The sequence below is a fragment of the Sitophilus oryzae genome, unplaced genomic scaffold (genome assembly GCF_002938485.1).
Source record: "Sitophilus oryzae breed Bouriz unplaced genomic scaffold, Soryzae_2.0 scaffold_488_pilon_pilon, whole genome shotgun sequence".
NCBI classification, from domain to species: domain Eukaryota; kingdom Metazoa; phylum Arthropoda; class Insecta; order Coleoptera; family Curculionidae; genus Sitophilus; species Sitophilus oryzae.
Genome location: NW_022147071.1, coordinates 539,485 through 555,327, shown reverse-complemented (window position 1 = coordinate 555,327; position 15,843 = coordinate 539,485). Strand labels below are relative to the sequence as shown.

General features: G+C 31.0%; 1 protein-coding gene across 1 annotated transcript in view; it reads right to left on the bottom strand.

The window, feature by feature from the left end:
* LOC115886427 (protein Wnt-10b) overlaps nt 1–15,358 on the bottom strand; it is a 33,935-nt gene extending 18,577 nt beyond the window's left edge. Inside the window, exons 1-3 of the mRNA XM_030905568.1 lie at nt 14,940–15,358; nt 7,346–7,518; nt 7,165–7,278 (exon numbers count right to left, since the gene is read on the bottom strand). Of these exons, the coding sequence (XP_030761428.1) occupies nt 7,165–7,278; nt 7,346–7,518; nt 14,940–15,001 (349 nt within the window). The 5' untranslated portion in view covers nt 15,002–15,358. The remainder of the gene's footprint in view (nt 1–7,164; nt 7,279–7,345; nt 7,519–14,939) is intronic.
* Between the last annotated feature and the right edge of the window lie 485 nt (nt 15,359–15,843).

The window sequence follows — 15,843 nt, the reverse complement described above, 5'->3', positions numbered from 1 at the left end:
CACATTTCTTTAAAAGGACTTTAAAGTCTAATGTCAATAAAAACAAATATTCGTAGATTTGCATACCAATTCACTTATATCAAATGAAAATATACACTAGTTGTTTATTTCCATGTTAATAACTAGATATGTAACAATTTTTATTTCTCTCTAAGTGGTAGTGAATCAATCGTGATGAATTATGTAATACAATATCTTCGTGGGTGTACTGACATAAAAGGCCTTTAATAAAAACACCCTATATAATATTATACAAGAGTACATCTTTGATAATAAGTAATAACGTACAATTCTTTCAAATCTCTACGAACTACAACACTATAATCATTAACTCGCGCAAAATGACGTAGTTAAATAAAGCGTCATTAGGAACACATGCTTGGCTCGAGTGTTTATATGGTCCGGAATAGGTCATAATAGACTGGTTGCCTTCGGCAATCGCTCTTGCCATGCATCATAAAGATTAATGACACATTAGAGGAGCAATTTTCAATGATTTAGTCTCTTCATCGGCAATCGTCACGACCTTCTATGAGCGATTGCTCGCGCAGATAACTCAGGCAAGTGATAATTGTGAGAAAAAAGTGGACAAAAAATAGTTATGTAGTAATATTGAAAGATTATTTTATCTTAGATTAGATTGTACTTAGGTTTTTTGAGGTCTTTTGCGATCTTTACAGATCTATTGTGTGTGTAGCTATGTCTATATAATCGAAATAATACAATCTTACTTAAGTGATCGCAGGATAATATCGCAGCGCGGGAAGAAGTATGAGGTTATACTGCTGTTTTTTAATTGTCCAGACCGCAAGGACAAAAGTACAACAAAGTCAAAAGTTTAGTTCTTGCGAATGAGTTTTATTAACCATGTGTGATTTCACTGGTCTCCTACTGTGGGCAGCACACGCCATCCACAATGCGCCGACAACGTGTCGTAAAATATACGAACAAAACATAGACACTTTGATCTTTACCGACTGGAGACGGGACATTGAAAAGTCTCCAAATTTTGAAACAAAACAAAAATGAGACAAAAATGTCGCAAAAATGAATTGGATTTGCCGCAATTTTGTCGTAAAACACGAATGTTTCTGTCTTGTCGTTGTTTTGTCTGCTTGGTCTGGACCCGGCATTAGCTTCAATCTACTGGGTTGCTCATTGAGGAAACACTGTCCTGTTACAAAAACCCTGAAGATTGAAAAAAAATAAATGCCTTTATTGTCAAAAAAATTTTCAATTTGTAGACAAAGGTAAACTAACAAACAAAGTAAAAAAACAAGGTACACAAACAAACAAACAAAAGATAATAAAAAACATTATACAAATAATATTGTCAGTCTTATTGTTAAAATAAACATTTATAAATGTTTATCATGTCAAAGAACAAAAAATAAAAATAATATTCAAAAATATTTAGCTAGTTTATAGTAAAATATCAATGATCTCTAAATAAATTCATTTCGATGTCATTAGTAAATATAGCAATAGCAAACATTAGACCAGTGTTTACAAGATCAAATTTGATTTTCAAAATATAATTCATTTACGGCGTAGAAAGCCTTGTCTAGTAAATAAGAGTTCAATGCTTTGCGAAATGAAAAAAATGATGTTATGGATTTGATTTCAAATGGCAGGTGATTGTGCATTTTTTTCGAGTTGTATAATATTGAACTTTTAACTAACTCTGAGCGTGGGGTAGGTAGATAAAGATCTTGCTCCGCGTTCCTGAGTGGATAAGTGTGAGATGATCTTGAGAAGCTGATACATGTTTACGTATTAGGCAAACGGATTCAAATATAAATGAGGAAGGAAGAGTCAATATTTTTAATTTTTAAAAAAGTCCCGGCAATGAGTTCTGCGTTTAGTCCCAGTGAATATCGAACAGCTCTCTTCTGGAGCCTGAAAATGCGGTCAAATTGAGTCCCACAACACGCACCCCAGAATGGAAGGGCATACCTGAGGTGCGACTCAAAAAGTGCATAATAAACAGTTCTAGCCACTGACAAGTTAAGCTCATTAGAAACAGACCTTAATGCAAAACAGGCAGAGCTCAATTTTTTCGACAAAGCTTCGATATGTATGTTTGTTCACAACAATCTTTAATTAAGCCCTAAGAATTTTACAGACTTGACGACGTCAATGGTGGTGTTGTTTAGTACAAAAGGCTGCAACGAGTTTTTATACGACAAAGCTTTAGTTTTAGAAATGTTGAGACTCAGGAGGTTCGAAAGATTTAATGGTGATTAAGTCATTTGATATAATCCTATGAAGTGCCGTGATGTCCTTGTTGCTCCAAGTGAAGCTAGTGTCGTCCGCAAAAAGACATATTTTGCCATTGATGTTTATGTTAGCAATGTCGTTAATAAAAAGAAGAAACAAAATAGGGCCTAGTACTGAGCCTTGTGGTACTCCACATTCTATTGGCTTGCTAGAAGACAACGTGGTATCCACCCTCACAAGTTGACTTCTGTTGCTCAGATACGACTTAAACCATTCGAGAGATGATCCCCTGAACCCATAGTGCTGCAGTTTATTAATTAAGATCTTATGATTTACATAATCAAACGCCTTAGAAAAATCATAGAAAATTGTTGCTGTAGAGTGATGGTTGTTTAGGCTGGAGTAAACTTTATTAAGGAGGGAAAACATAGTGTCATTTGTGGACTTGTTGCTTAGAAATCCAAATTGATATTCAGTAAGTATTTTGTACTTAAACAGAAAAGATATCAGCCTTGTTCTTATTTGAATCAAGAAAATTTTTAATTTTTCTCGGTCCTTAGTCTTATTACTATACCTAATAACAGTGACCAAATGAGGTAAAACCAAAATGTATTTGCATCTTATTTCTCTTATATTTACTTCAAAATACTCAAATCTACGTTAAAATGCCTCACTCATTAGTGGTAAAACAACCCGAACGGAAAAAAACGGTCATCTTGTCCGATTCCGATGGGAGCGTTTATTTCTTCAATCTGTGCCGGCCGGTGGTCGCGGCGGCCGGCGATGTCCATGTCAGCGGACGCGGACAACTCAGAAACGATATCGTTCCGGCGAACGGTGCCCATTTAAACGGCGAAGCGTCCGCGATTTCGAGCGCAATTTAGATTCAGGCGCGCCAATCGGCGACAACGGGCAAAAAAACGGCGCGCAAGGCACCAATCGACTGTCAATGGCCCATTAAACCAAAGATTTAAACCTCGGAGGTTGTGTACCCTCGAACCCGGTAGTTAAAGTCGACTTATTTAGGGTTTTTTTGAAGGCTAAGATGCATAAAAAATGAGAACGTTACACTTCGGAGATGTCAGTATAGGACCACCAACATGATTCTATAGAAATCGGGTTAAGAAATTTTATTTTACTAGCGTGTACCCGCGACTTCGTTCGCGTCGAATTAATCATTTGTAATGGTGATGATAAAGCAAACCAACAATTCCATTAAGATACAAACTGGATAAAATTTTCTCACATTTATGTCAGCATGAGAAAAATCAATATGGCGATATTATTATATATACTCTGTTTTTTTTCTCAGGTAAGATTTCGACAGACGATGACAGAAGAAAAGCAGATGACGTCCCATACCAATCTATTTATTTTACTAAAAAAAGTTTCTAATAATTTTTAAGTTAACTATGGATGGGTTTAAACCTTTGAATAAGAAGACTAAGGAAGGAGCATAATGCTATCCATGTATTCATGCATGGTGGGCGGAAAAGCCACCATAAAAGCTCTCTAGGGTGGGGATCCTTGACAGTTCTGTTTGACGATTCATTTGACACATTTGAATTTGATTTGAAATTTTGTGGATTTGTCAGTCTTTACGGAGCTTATTTTATGTTATTTATTATTTATTCTACTACTGATAGTTGTATAAAGGTAGTAAATCTAGATGGAAATTGTGGCAGAACTTAAATTAACAGTGACACTATCGCGATTTATCGAAAAAGACTCTAAAATAGTTGGTTGTGTAGCGTGCGGTAGATCTCGGCAAAAATTGAGTGAAATAATGGAACAATTTTTCGCTAGTAAGTGACAATATAATATACATACGTGTAGTAAACCGAACATTTATGAAATTCACTTAAATTAACTAAATTATATATTTTTTCTTGCATTTTAGCTTTTATTTATTACTTGTCAAAGATTAGATGTCAAAGAATTTAGATACGTTAATTTGACTTACCTGCTTCAGTAGCGTATCGGATGTTTGTGTTAATAAATACTTATTATAACTTATCTATTTTTATTAGAATTATATATTTTTATAACAATTTTAATAACTACCAACATTTATTCACAACGTAAAATAAAACAACAAATTATTGAGTCTACCCCACGTCTACCCTACATCATAGTTTTACATTTTTTAAATAAAATTAGAACGACACTGATAAACCGGAATTTAAGTCGGCCATATTTGAGGCCCATCGCGGTGTACCTAAGATTTTTGATATGCTCCTTCCTTAGTCTTCTTATTCAAAGGTTTAAACATAAATTCGTCATGCGTTGTCACTTATTGTTTTTAACCAGTTTTATTGGTTTATTTCAAAAATGACATATCGTATTTCAATTTTATTAGTTTGACGGAACGATAAACGACAAACCGACGCCGATGCGTATGAACTCGCCTTTAGATTTTTGACGTTTGTCAAAGTCTTGCCAAATTATAGGTTATAATTTTGTGACAACTTTTGTCAAATACCCTGCGTTTTGGAAGATGATGCATTTTGATTCGTGTTATTACGTGTGTTTTGTGTCTTTTGAAGTCAAGTGGAGGAAAAATCGAGTGAAACTGTAGAACCCAGAGCACAGTTTATGGTTTGGTTACTGTCAAATCTTGAAAAAAAAGATTATATTAAGACTGTGGTCAAATCAGTCAATCAATAAATAAATACAGAGTTTGTTTTAATTTTGCTTGTATATGTTGGGACAAAACAAATCAATGCATATTGCCTAGTCTATATAGCTTTTCTCTTTCGCAACTCAAAAAATATTTCTATACCTACTACATTTACCCAAGTTTTGAAGTATTTAGAATAATTACCACAATAAATGTTATTCTTCTAGAACACCACCATATCAGAGTACATTTCTTGGCGAATAATGAGAACAATTAGTTTATATATCACACTCGATCGTTCATTAGCTGTGCTTTGTATTTAAATGTCAAAGACACCATTTTAATTACATCGTACCTAGATTGCGATACAGAATCGATTTTGTATATGTTGTAGAATGTTATAGAACTCTTAAATTGTGGTATTTAACGCGGTCTCGTTAAGAAATGTCCTCAATTTAAATAAAATAGAAGAAATTTTTTTTATTTGTGCGTAAAATTTTCTTGTTTATCACAGAAAATTACTATATAACAGCTAATTCTAGCCTGTATTTGGTATTATGTAATTTTATACGCTACCGTATGCCCTTAGGTATATAATGGTTCGTGGATTTCAATTAAAGACTAAGACAAACTGTAACGTGTACGTGTAATTATAAGACGGATTAATGAATTTTCTTAAAGTGACACATTAAAAAATATTTGACGTTTTGAAAGATAATTAAAATCATTGCCTGGAAACTTATATGGTGAAATTTTGATAAAATAATTTAGTACACACTAAAAACACGGTATGTCGCTAGTGGTAGGAAAAATAATTTTTAGAGGTTACTAGTTTATTTGGTTGCCTGTGATATGCATATACAGGGTGTTTCCTAATTAATCTAAAAAATAAAAAATGGTTAGAAAACGAATTAAGGCGGGCTCTTAATAAGTATATTTATTTTTTTCTCGGCAACCGTTTGATGAACAAGAAAAACTCAAAAGATCAATTTTGTTGAAAAAGGATGGCCAGTCAAGAAAAAAATATATTTTCTTTAAAAAAGCAGTGGTGTACCATTTATGTTAAGCAAAAAAATCAATTTTTTTAAATTTTTAACACCCTGTAGATCAGAAAGGAAGTACTTTAGACCCAATGGTTATATAAAAATTGTTTTAAGAACACATGAGGAATCACACCATAATTTTTTTAGACTAATTCGAAATCACCTTGTGTATTGTCAACTTGACAATGACTGCTGATAAATCAAAAAATACCTTTTCAGTGAAAAAAGTATTCGTATAATCAACCGAGGTGAATGAGGTGCGCCACCCTGTACAAGACTCACCCTGTATAGTTTATAAAATACATATTTTATCTTATTATACACGGATTTACGCTGTGTCATTTATACATTATTTGATTAAAGTTGAAAAAAAGTGTTTAAGAAAAAAAAACGATGTAGTACAATGCATGCATTTCGAGCGAGCGTATAAGAAGCCGTTTTATATTCCTCCAGAACCAATAAACAACAATAAAAATGACGAAAGCGCCCGTAAATTACCGATGTTAAGTTATTCAGCGTTAAAAGCTCCGGCTTGCTTATTAGGTGTTTAAAATTAACACTAACTAGAGACATCAATACGTTTTAATTTTTTATTTGTCCAACGCTAATTTTACTTTGAAGCAGTCGTTTTTCTTTTAATGAACCGATTCATTCATATTTTTAGATCGCCTCTGGTTTTCTCAACTTGGGAAAATATCGATACAGGAAAATGGTTTTTTAGAATTTCTCGTGTGAAAATTTCATACGATTGAAAAAAAACGGCGTCTGAGTAGGCTGGGGAATGTCAATCGGTGATAATTTTGGCGAGGTCAAGCCCTAGACGTCATTTTCTTGGCCTATGCTCTTCTTTATTTTTTGGTGCTTACTGTCAGTTGGCCTGTATTGACTAAAATTATTTTTAAATGGTGTATAGTTTAAAATTCGAAAAAAAATATTTTTTTTGGAATAGATTTATGTGTCTGAAATCGTTCTATCCTCTTTCTATCCTCTAACCTTTCTATAATTAGTGTTAATTTTTGGCAACTTATGTCAATTTTTAGTATCTGACGTCTACAGATTAACCTTGCTAAAATGATCATTGTATGTCATTCCCCAGTCGTCTTTGACGCCGTTTTTTTATATCATATCATACGGTATCTATATTGTGATTGGTATACGTTCTGTATGTTAAATTTCGCGGAAATTATCAAGAAAATTTTTGGCGAATAAGAGGCACATAGGCATGATTTTTTGGAGTATAAATACTTTCATTTATGTAAAAATTAAGTTTAAAAAACTTACCTTTCTGTAGCATTGTACTAATATACGGATTTTTTCCTTTTGTACTAAGCGAAGAACAATTCCATCGATCAGACTGAAATTGGTACTGGCATTCTTTTACAGCTATATTCAAACCTACAAAAATAATTTTCAAAAAATTATTATAAATATTAAAAAAAAATAGGAAAAATGTTTTTGTTACCTTCTAATACGACCATTGTCGAATCAGGTTGTTGATAGCAAAGTTCAATTTGTCGTCTGGTCAGTCCTGGAATACTTCTGCAGTATGCTGTGTCGATGTATGGAGTATCGAATATGCTGACTTGGTTTCTCAAATTGTTTGATTGAAAGGACGAAATTTTTTGCGATGTAAATCTGGAAATAAGAAAAGAACAGTCAATAATTACTCACAATGTCTAAGATAAAAAAAAATTGTGAAAAATTCGAGGGTTGTGTTTTACATTTTGCATATAGAATCATAGTAGGTGCATATCAACATATATCAAATGTCAAAATTAACTGTTATCTTTAGATACATTAACGCCAAAGTTTTAGACAGAATTTTTGAAGTTGAGTCAGTCGAAAAATTTTCGCCCACAATTTTTTTACAATTTTCGAAGACTTATGTTTATTATTATACAGGGTGTTCCAGAAATAAGTGCAAGTATTTTAAGGGGTGGCAGATCTCGATAAAAGAAACATATTTTCTCTTTATCGCTTTTCAAATAAGTCCAAAATAACGGAGTTAAGTAGGTAAGTTAAGTTAAGTAAACTAAAGTGTCAAAACGAATGACAATGTCAGGAAATAAATAAACAAATGCGGCAACTTGACATTTTTTACAGCAGGGCTACCACCTAAATCCCCAACGGGAAATTGAAATTCCAGTTAGTCAGCCCGGCGCCGAATATGTCCATGATTGGTAACAATGAATTTAAAAATTGCGCCCTCGATTACCTAATTAAAAGTTTAATTGGCATCAAATATAAATAGAGGATGAGGGTACACATCTCTGTGTCCTCTATTGTGTATATATCCATCTGGACAATGGTATTTTTGTTACATATTATTACTCAATTTTATAATATTTTTTTCTTTCTAGCATCACATAAAAAGGTCTTCTAAGATAAAGATCTCTCTGTAATGTCTGTTTTAAAGACATCTTAATTATTTCAACATTCTGTTTAGAAGAATGACATCTACCTAAAAGGAAAATAAACTACCTACGATGTACACAAAAAGAAAAAAAAACAGAATGTCATTCTTGGGAACATATTTTATCAGAACATAGTCGACAAATCATTTAGGCCTCTCATGTAATTAGACGATATAGAACCTTTTTAATGTGAGAAATTAGCTCAAAATAAATGTTAGTAAAGATAGAGATTAAGATTAAGCTCTGAACTAAACGTTTCTTTTGGTAAACGAGGTATTCTCAGAATTTGATTAAGCTCGAGGTATCTTTAAGTATAATTCTTCTTCTAGATATTATACATACGAAAGAAATCAAGATGAAAGTTAAAAATGTAGACAAAGTAAAAAAATAAAAAAAAATAATAGAATATTAATTAAATTTTAACAGAACGTTAAAGGTTTTTACAGGCATATCTGTTGAAAAAAAATAATGTGTTCTTGAATAGTTGTATTTAGATATTTTAAATAGTTTTTTTCTTTGTTCTTTGTTTTTTTTGCTTCCGACGACGGGAAGAGATATACTTCCCGAAACGCTAAGCATTTTTTTTTGTCCTTTAGGCAAATTTGTTTATTATAAATTATTGTTGACAAGCTGGTCTGCGTTGGATTAACAAAGCAGTGTTTACAAAAAATAACTATTTTATTTTGTTTAAAGGAGGAGATAAATATCAAGCTTCAAACTACCGCCCAATTGCACTCCTGCCCACATTATCTAAGTTGAAATATTGGTTAAGAAAAGACTTCTATCTTTTCTCCTTAAGTGTAAAGTACTTACTACCCATCAATTTGGATTTCTAAGTAACAGTTGCACAAATGATGCTATGTTCGACCTTTTTAATAATGTATACTCTAGCTTGAATAACCATCATTCTACAGCTACAATTTTCTGTGATTTCTCTAAGGCTTTCGACTGTGTAAATCATAATAGCTTAATTGACAAATTGCAATACTATGGATTCAGGGGAGTGCCGCTCGAATGGCTTAAGTCATATCTTGGCAACAGAAGGTAGCTTGTGAGGATTGATACGTCTATGTTTTTTGTAAGCTTATAGAATGTGGTGTCCCTCAGGGTTCAGTACTTTGGCCCTATTTTGTTTCTGGTGTTTATCAACGACATTGCCAATCTAGACATTAGCGGTAAAATCTGCCTCTTTGGGGACGATACTAGTTTCACTTGGAGCGGCCCAGATATTACGGCACTATATGTTACTATATCCAGTGACTTATGCACTATTAAATTTTGGTGCGATTCTAATCTCCTATGCCTCAACCTATCAAAAACTAAAGTTTTGTCATATAAAACTACTACACAACCTTTTGTACTTAATAACACCACTATTGACGTCGTGGACTCTGTGAAATTCTTAGGACTTGTAACTCGTTAAAATGGGACTTGCGTATCAAAGATTTATCAAAGAAACTAAGCTCTGCCTGTTTTGCGCTAAGATCAGTTTCTAAGGAACTTAACTTTTCAACCTCTAAAATAGCCTATTATGCCCTTTTTGAGTCACATCTTCGTTATGCCCTTCCATTCTGGGGAACTTGCTGCTCAACAAAATTTGTATTGATCGTATTTTCAAACTTCAAAACAGAGCAGTTCGATATTTATTGGAACTGAACAGTAGAATGCACTGCCAGAATTTCTTTAAAAATTTCAAAATACTGACTGTTCCTTTTTTTCATATTTGAATCCGTTTGCTTAATCGGCAAACACATATCTGCTATTCCCGAAACAACAAAATCTCACAACTATCCACTGAGGAATACGGAGCACGATCTTTATCTGCCAACCCCGAGCTCAGAACTAGTTAAAGGGTCAATACTGTACAATGCCAAAAAAAATGTACAATCATCTGCCTTTGAATATCAAGTCGCTTTCATTCTTTCCCGCATTTCGCAAAGCTCTGAAATCATACTTACTGGAGAGAGCCCTATATGAGGTAAACGACTTTTTTGTTGATGTTTAATCATGAACAATTTTGAATTTAAAAATTTTGATCATCTCTCAAATCAATCAATCAAATCTCCCACTTTGATCATCACACTGGTCAAAGATCAAGTATTTAATATTTTATAACTCTAAAATTATATCTATTTACTGCGTACTGTTCTAAAATTGTCCATGTATATTCTTTTTGTAATTTTAAAGACTTAAATTTTTTTGAATTGTATTATTTGTATTGTGTATTTTTTGTTGTTTGTATTTTTTTGTGATTTTGTTGTTTGTGAGTGCTTTGTCGATGATGCTGTTTTGGCTTTTTGTACAAGAAAGCGTTGTTTGATGAGATGAATCAGCCACAAAGGTCTAGACATTTTTTAAAAGTGATACAGTGCAAATCTTCCTTTACGTACTTTCCTCTTTATGCCTGGGATGCTCATAAAATTCCATTTCACATACATTTTAAATGTGTCAGTGGCTATGTCGTTACAGCCCATTTAACCAGCTCAAAATATTGCTCAGGTCTTTGTTTTGTCTTTAATCGTGATGTTCTACACGCAATGTCAAAGGACAAGGACCTTTTTGACATAGTTTTTTTTTTGGTTTCAGCTCGAGACAATTGTGTCCAACATCATAATATTCAAAGATTCAAACAAAAGCATTTTAGGAAAGTGATCATCTAAACGGGATTTTGTTGTTTTTAATTTTGAAATTAGTTGTACAAGATAGAAGGTGATAAAAGTTAATTATATTAACTGTTTATCAACATTTTTCTTTATTTTTAATAATAGTAATCAATTTTATTTTATTGTCTCGTAAATCCTTTTGGGGGGATACGTTGTATCCTGAGTTGACATAAAACGCAAACCACACACGGAACCTTAATAGCTTTTTCTCGATTTCTCGATTTATCTCAACGATTGTCTCAAAGAAATGTCAAAGGATTTTATTGTTAATTACAAAAATATAATTAAAGGTTGAGTTTGCTTGATTAAGAGAGATTATTGCTTTCTAACGTTTAAAATTTTATATCTTATAAATATTTCTGTTTTAATCCTGCTATTTTGGAGTGTCTTTTTAATTTTTTTATTATATTTTATTTTTGTTAGATTTATTTTTTTTAAACATTTTCTCTGAGTTTTTCGGAAAAACTCTTAAACACGTATATTTTATTTTGTTGTTTTACATATTTTAAGATTTTTTAAAAATGTATACAGGGTGTTTTATAAAATATTACCATTGAGTAATCACGACTCTGCTTAAACTGCTTCACGCTTAAAGCTGATTTTTGGTAAACGGATTGACGGTGGGGTCGAATCTCAAATTCCAAGAGGGTGAAAACGACCCCCAAATATTCCAATATTTGTTATTTAAAAAACTGTTAGTTTTTCGGGAAAACGCTTGGACAAGCATAATTTATTTGGTTTTTTACATATTTTGAAATTTTTTAAAAAATCATTCAGGGTGTTCCAAAAAGTTGGGTAATTGATTAACCACGATTCTGCTTAAACTGCTTGACGTAAAAAGCTTATTTTTGGCAAACGGATTTTTCGAAAGTCAAATTCCAACGAGATGAAACTACCCCTCAAATATTACCAAGTTATATAATAATATCGCCATATTGTTTTTCTCATGCTGACATAAATGTGAGAAAATTTTATCCAGTTTGTATGTTAATGGAAATTCTTGCTTTGCTTTATCATCACCATTACAAATGATTAATTCGACGTAAACGAAGTCGCGGGTACACGCTTGTTACTTATATAGAAGTAGATTTCTATACAAAAAATGTTACTATTGGCAACATTTTCTAAAAATTAATTTCTTTTTCCTCCAGCTAGGAGCTTGAAAGCAATTTCCAGCAATTTCTCATCGTACCTTTAGCTATAAACATATTTTCCGCAGGCTCTACTGCTTACACTTTCCCGATATACAGCTGAGATTTCTTTTTAATGGGATACCCGGTATATTCTGTTCATTTTTTATTAAAAGTTGGTTCTAGCCAACCTATCGATTTCCTTTAGATTCCTCAGAAATCTTATCTAGTAAATTACTGAAAAAAAATCACCCTTTTTAAGTCACGCACCCTTCTGTCGCGCGGACATGCAAAGGGGTGTGATTCCCTAATTAAATGTACATACATTGTTCCAGATAACAACTTCGGCCATATAACTTACTAGATGATTATCCGTTATTTGTTTAGATAATTACTATAGGACAGACAGACTATTTTATTGTGTCTGTAGCGTAAAATTTGACCTCTTTGACGGACATTTTCATATAGCAAAATAAAACACTATAATAGTTCATCACAATACAAAACACTTATAAAATAAATCTCTCTTGCACTTACTGAAAAAGCAATATTTTCACCCTTGTATTTATGTACATATACGAAAGACATAATATTACTAAAACTAATAGAAATACAGTAAAAATGATGTTTCTAGCTGACGTTTCATCAAGATAATTTTGTGAGTCAATTTTTACAGCTTTAAAAGAATGTTAACAGAGCCTCTTTACAATAATATTGGTTTAAGGAACAGATAGAGCATTAAATTATTTCTCCAAAAAATATTTTCAATAAATTAATGGCAAATTTTTTTTTGCTTTTTTTTATATTATTTCACTATGTATTGAACAACTTTTTATATATACAAAATAAAACATTAATTAAAAAATATAAATAGAAAATAAAGGAAACATCTAATAAACTCATAATAGTAAAAAATCTTAAACGCAGAATGAACATAGATTGAGAAAATTAATAATTTAAAATATAGGTATATTATCTTGGTAAGAAAGTAGTACATTCGTAATTCTAAAAGTAGTTAAACATGTAATTAAGATGCAAAACTAGATAATAAAAGTAATTAATTGAAATTATTAAACAGCAATCGCTTTCAGAAAAAATTAATGAACTAAAAATTAATAAACTTACATTTTTATAAAATAATATCATTCCGAATATTTTTGCTATTTTAATTAATTAAATTAATTTATATTTATATAATATAATTAATAAATATTTAAATTATTAAAAAAAACTTAACTACACTTCAATATGTACAAAAAAAATTTATTGCTGTTTGATTTATTTGTTACTTTAATTTTTATTAATTCTTTAGAAAACAGTATTGTAAAAATTCTAAAAAAAATAATTTTTTGAAGTGAAAAAAATAAAGAAAAACTAGAATAAAATTTTAATAATTATTATAAGTAATATAATATAATATATATATATATAATATAATTTTTTAAATAAACCTAAAGGAATATTTAAAAATATAAAACATACCAAAAAATAACCAAACTACAGAAATATTGATCTGCTTTGAACTTCAGACAATATAAATATACCAATTTTAGTAAATTTTACTAAAAAATTCATTACATAAACCGAGAAAAAAGAACTTAATTTTAAATTTTTAAGCGTTTAAAAATAAATTGAAAAAGCTCAAAAAGAAAAAATATAAAATAACAAAAAAAATATTTTAGTAAATAAACCGCGATAGAAAATATTTAACAACTTGTAACAAATTTTTTGGAAAATAGTAACAATAAACATGGATTTTTTAAATAAAAATAAAAAGGATACTAAGAATATTAATAGAATAATAACTATAAATTAACGAAGTAAATTAAAGGTAAAAAAAATATAAAAAATAAAAAAAAAGTTGGAAAACGAGAAAAAAGACACGATACAGAAAATATTTACCCACTTGAAGCAAATTTTTTTGAAAATAGTAACAATTAGCATTGATTTTTTAAAATAAATATAAAGGATATTAAGAATATAAAAATTCCTCTAAAGTACCTAATTTATAAGGTTTTGGGGTAGGTAATTAAAAAGTACAAATAGAAAAAAATATAAAAAAGCTAGGAAACATAAAAATAAAGAAAAACATAAAATATAACAAAAATAAATTTTAAAAATACTAAAAGAGTAAGATTATTAAATTAATTAAAAATAAATTTAAATACAGGTAATATTTACTTTCAAAAACAATTAAACATAAACTTATTATGAAATAAAACTGTAGATTACTGAAAATAAAATAAAACTACCTAAAAACCAAAAAAATTACAAAAAATAACGTTCTATCTTGAAGTTCACATAAGAGGCTTTCTAATAAAAAATTAAAAAAAAAACTAGACAAAAACCAACGTAGTTTTATAAGTATTTGAAGTATAGTATAGCGAAGTAAGTATAAATAAGAACGAAAACATAAAAAAATTAAAAATGTAAAAGTTTAAAAATTATTAAAAGAATTGTATATGATTAAATTAAATAAAGGTTAAATACACACAGCTCTTTTTAATCATCAAATTTACGAAATAAAACAAAAGATTGTAAAAGAAATATTAAAAAACTTACCGGATAAACGGACAAAACTACAAAAAATACCGATTTAGCGTGAAGTTCACAAAAGAGGGTTTCTAATAAAGAATTTAAAAGAACTAAAAAAAAACTACATAATTTTATAAGTATTTGAAGTGATTAAAAATAAGATAGAAAACAAAAAAAAAAGTAAAAGTTAAAAAATTATTAAAAAAATTGTATATAATTAAATTGAATAATCGTAAAATACAAAAAGCTCGTTTTAATCATCAAATTTACGAAATAATAAAAAGATTATAAAAAAAATAATTAAAAAAACTTACCGAAAAACGAACAAAACTACAAAAAATACTGATCTAGCGTGAAGTCCGGACAACAACACCATACTTAAACCACAACGGTCACTTTAAGCGTATACAACCAACTATTTTAGCAAGATCTCGATCAAACAACCAATCGGAATAGTAACGTCCGAGTCCATATTTTTTTCGATCAATTTTACTCGAAAAAAAAACAAATATATTTTTTTTCGAAAATATATTTCTTCCGGGTAGTTTTACCCGGAGTATCTCAGTACCCGGAGCTTTTACCGGAAACGCTGTTGCTCCGACTGCTGTCGGCGTTCCGCGGCGGCGATATAGGTGGCATTTCGGCAATAAGTGACAGGCAAAGCCGGCAAAGAGACAGAGAGAGAGAATATGGAGTGATATGATAGGCGATTTGCTTGGGCCGGTCGGTGAAAAGCTTTTGAAGAAGACCGATGGTGTACGTACGGGACGAGCGACGGATTCGTGCGTCGTCCGGCTGATTCTCGTGCTGCTCAGTGAGCTCCGGTTGCGTGTTTTGATTAGGGATGGTGAAATATATCGATAAATAATCTCAAAATACCAATGACTAAAGAATCCAAGGACAAATAACTCCCGAGAGCAAATTGTGACGATGTCACCAAACAGTGCCGTGGCACATATTTTTCTTAACCTAGCTCTTTGAAGAAATATTTATATTTTTTGATAAATGTTTTTACTACGCCTATTGATGGGATAGCTATATTTTTTAATATCGGTACGTAAGATATCGATGTTTCTAAAATATAGACATGCCTAGTTTTTGGGGACGGCGGTGATGTAGACTACGATGACACGTGGATGAGCAGGGGGTGGGAGAGGGTGAAATAGGGTAAAAATAGAGCTAGGGGTGGGGTGGCCGGTCGAACTATGTTTAGGGGTT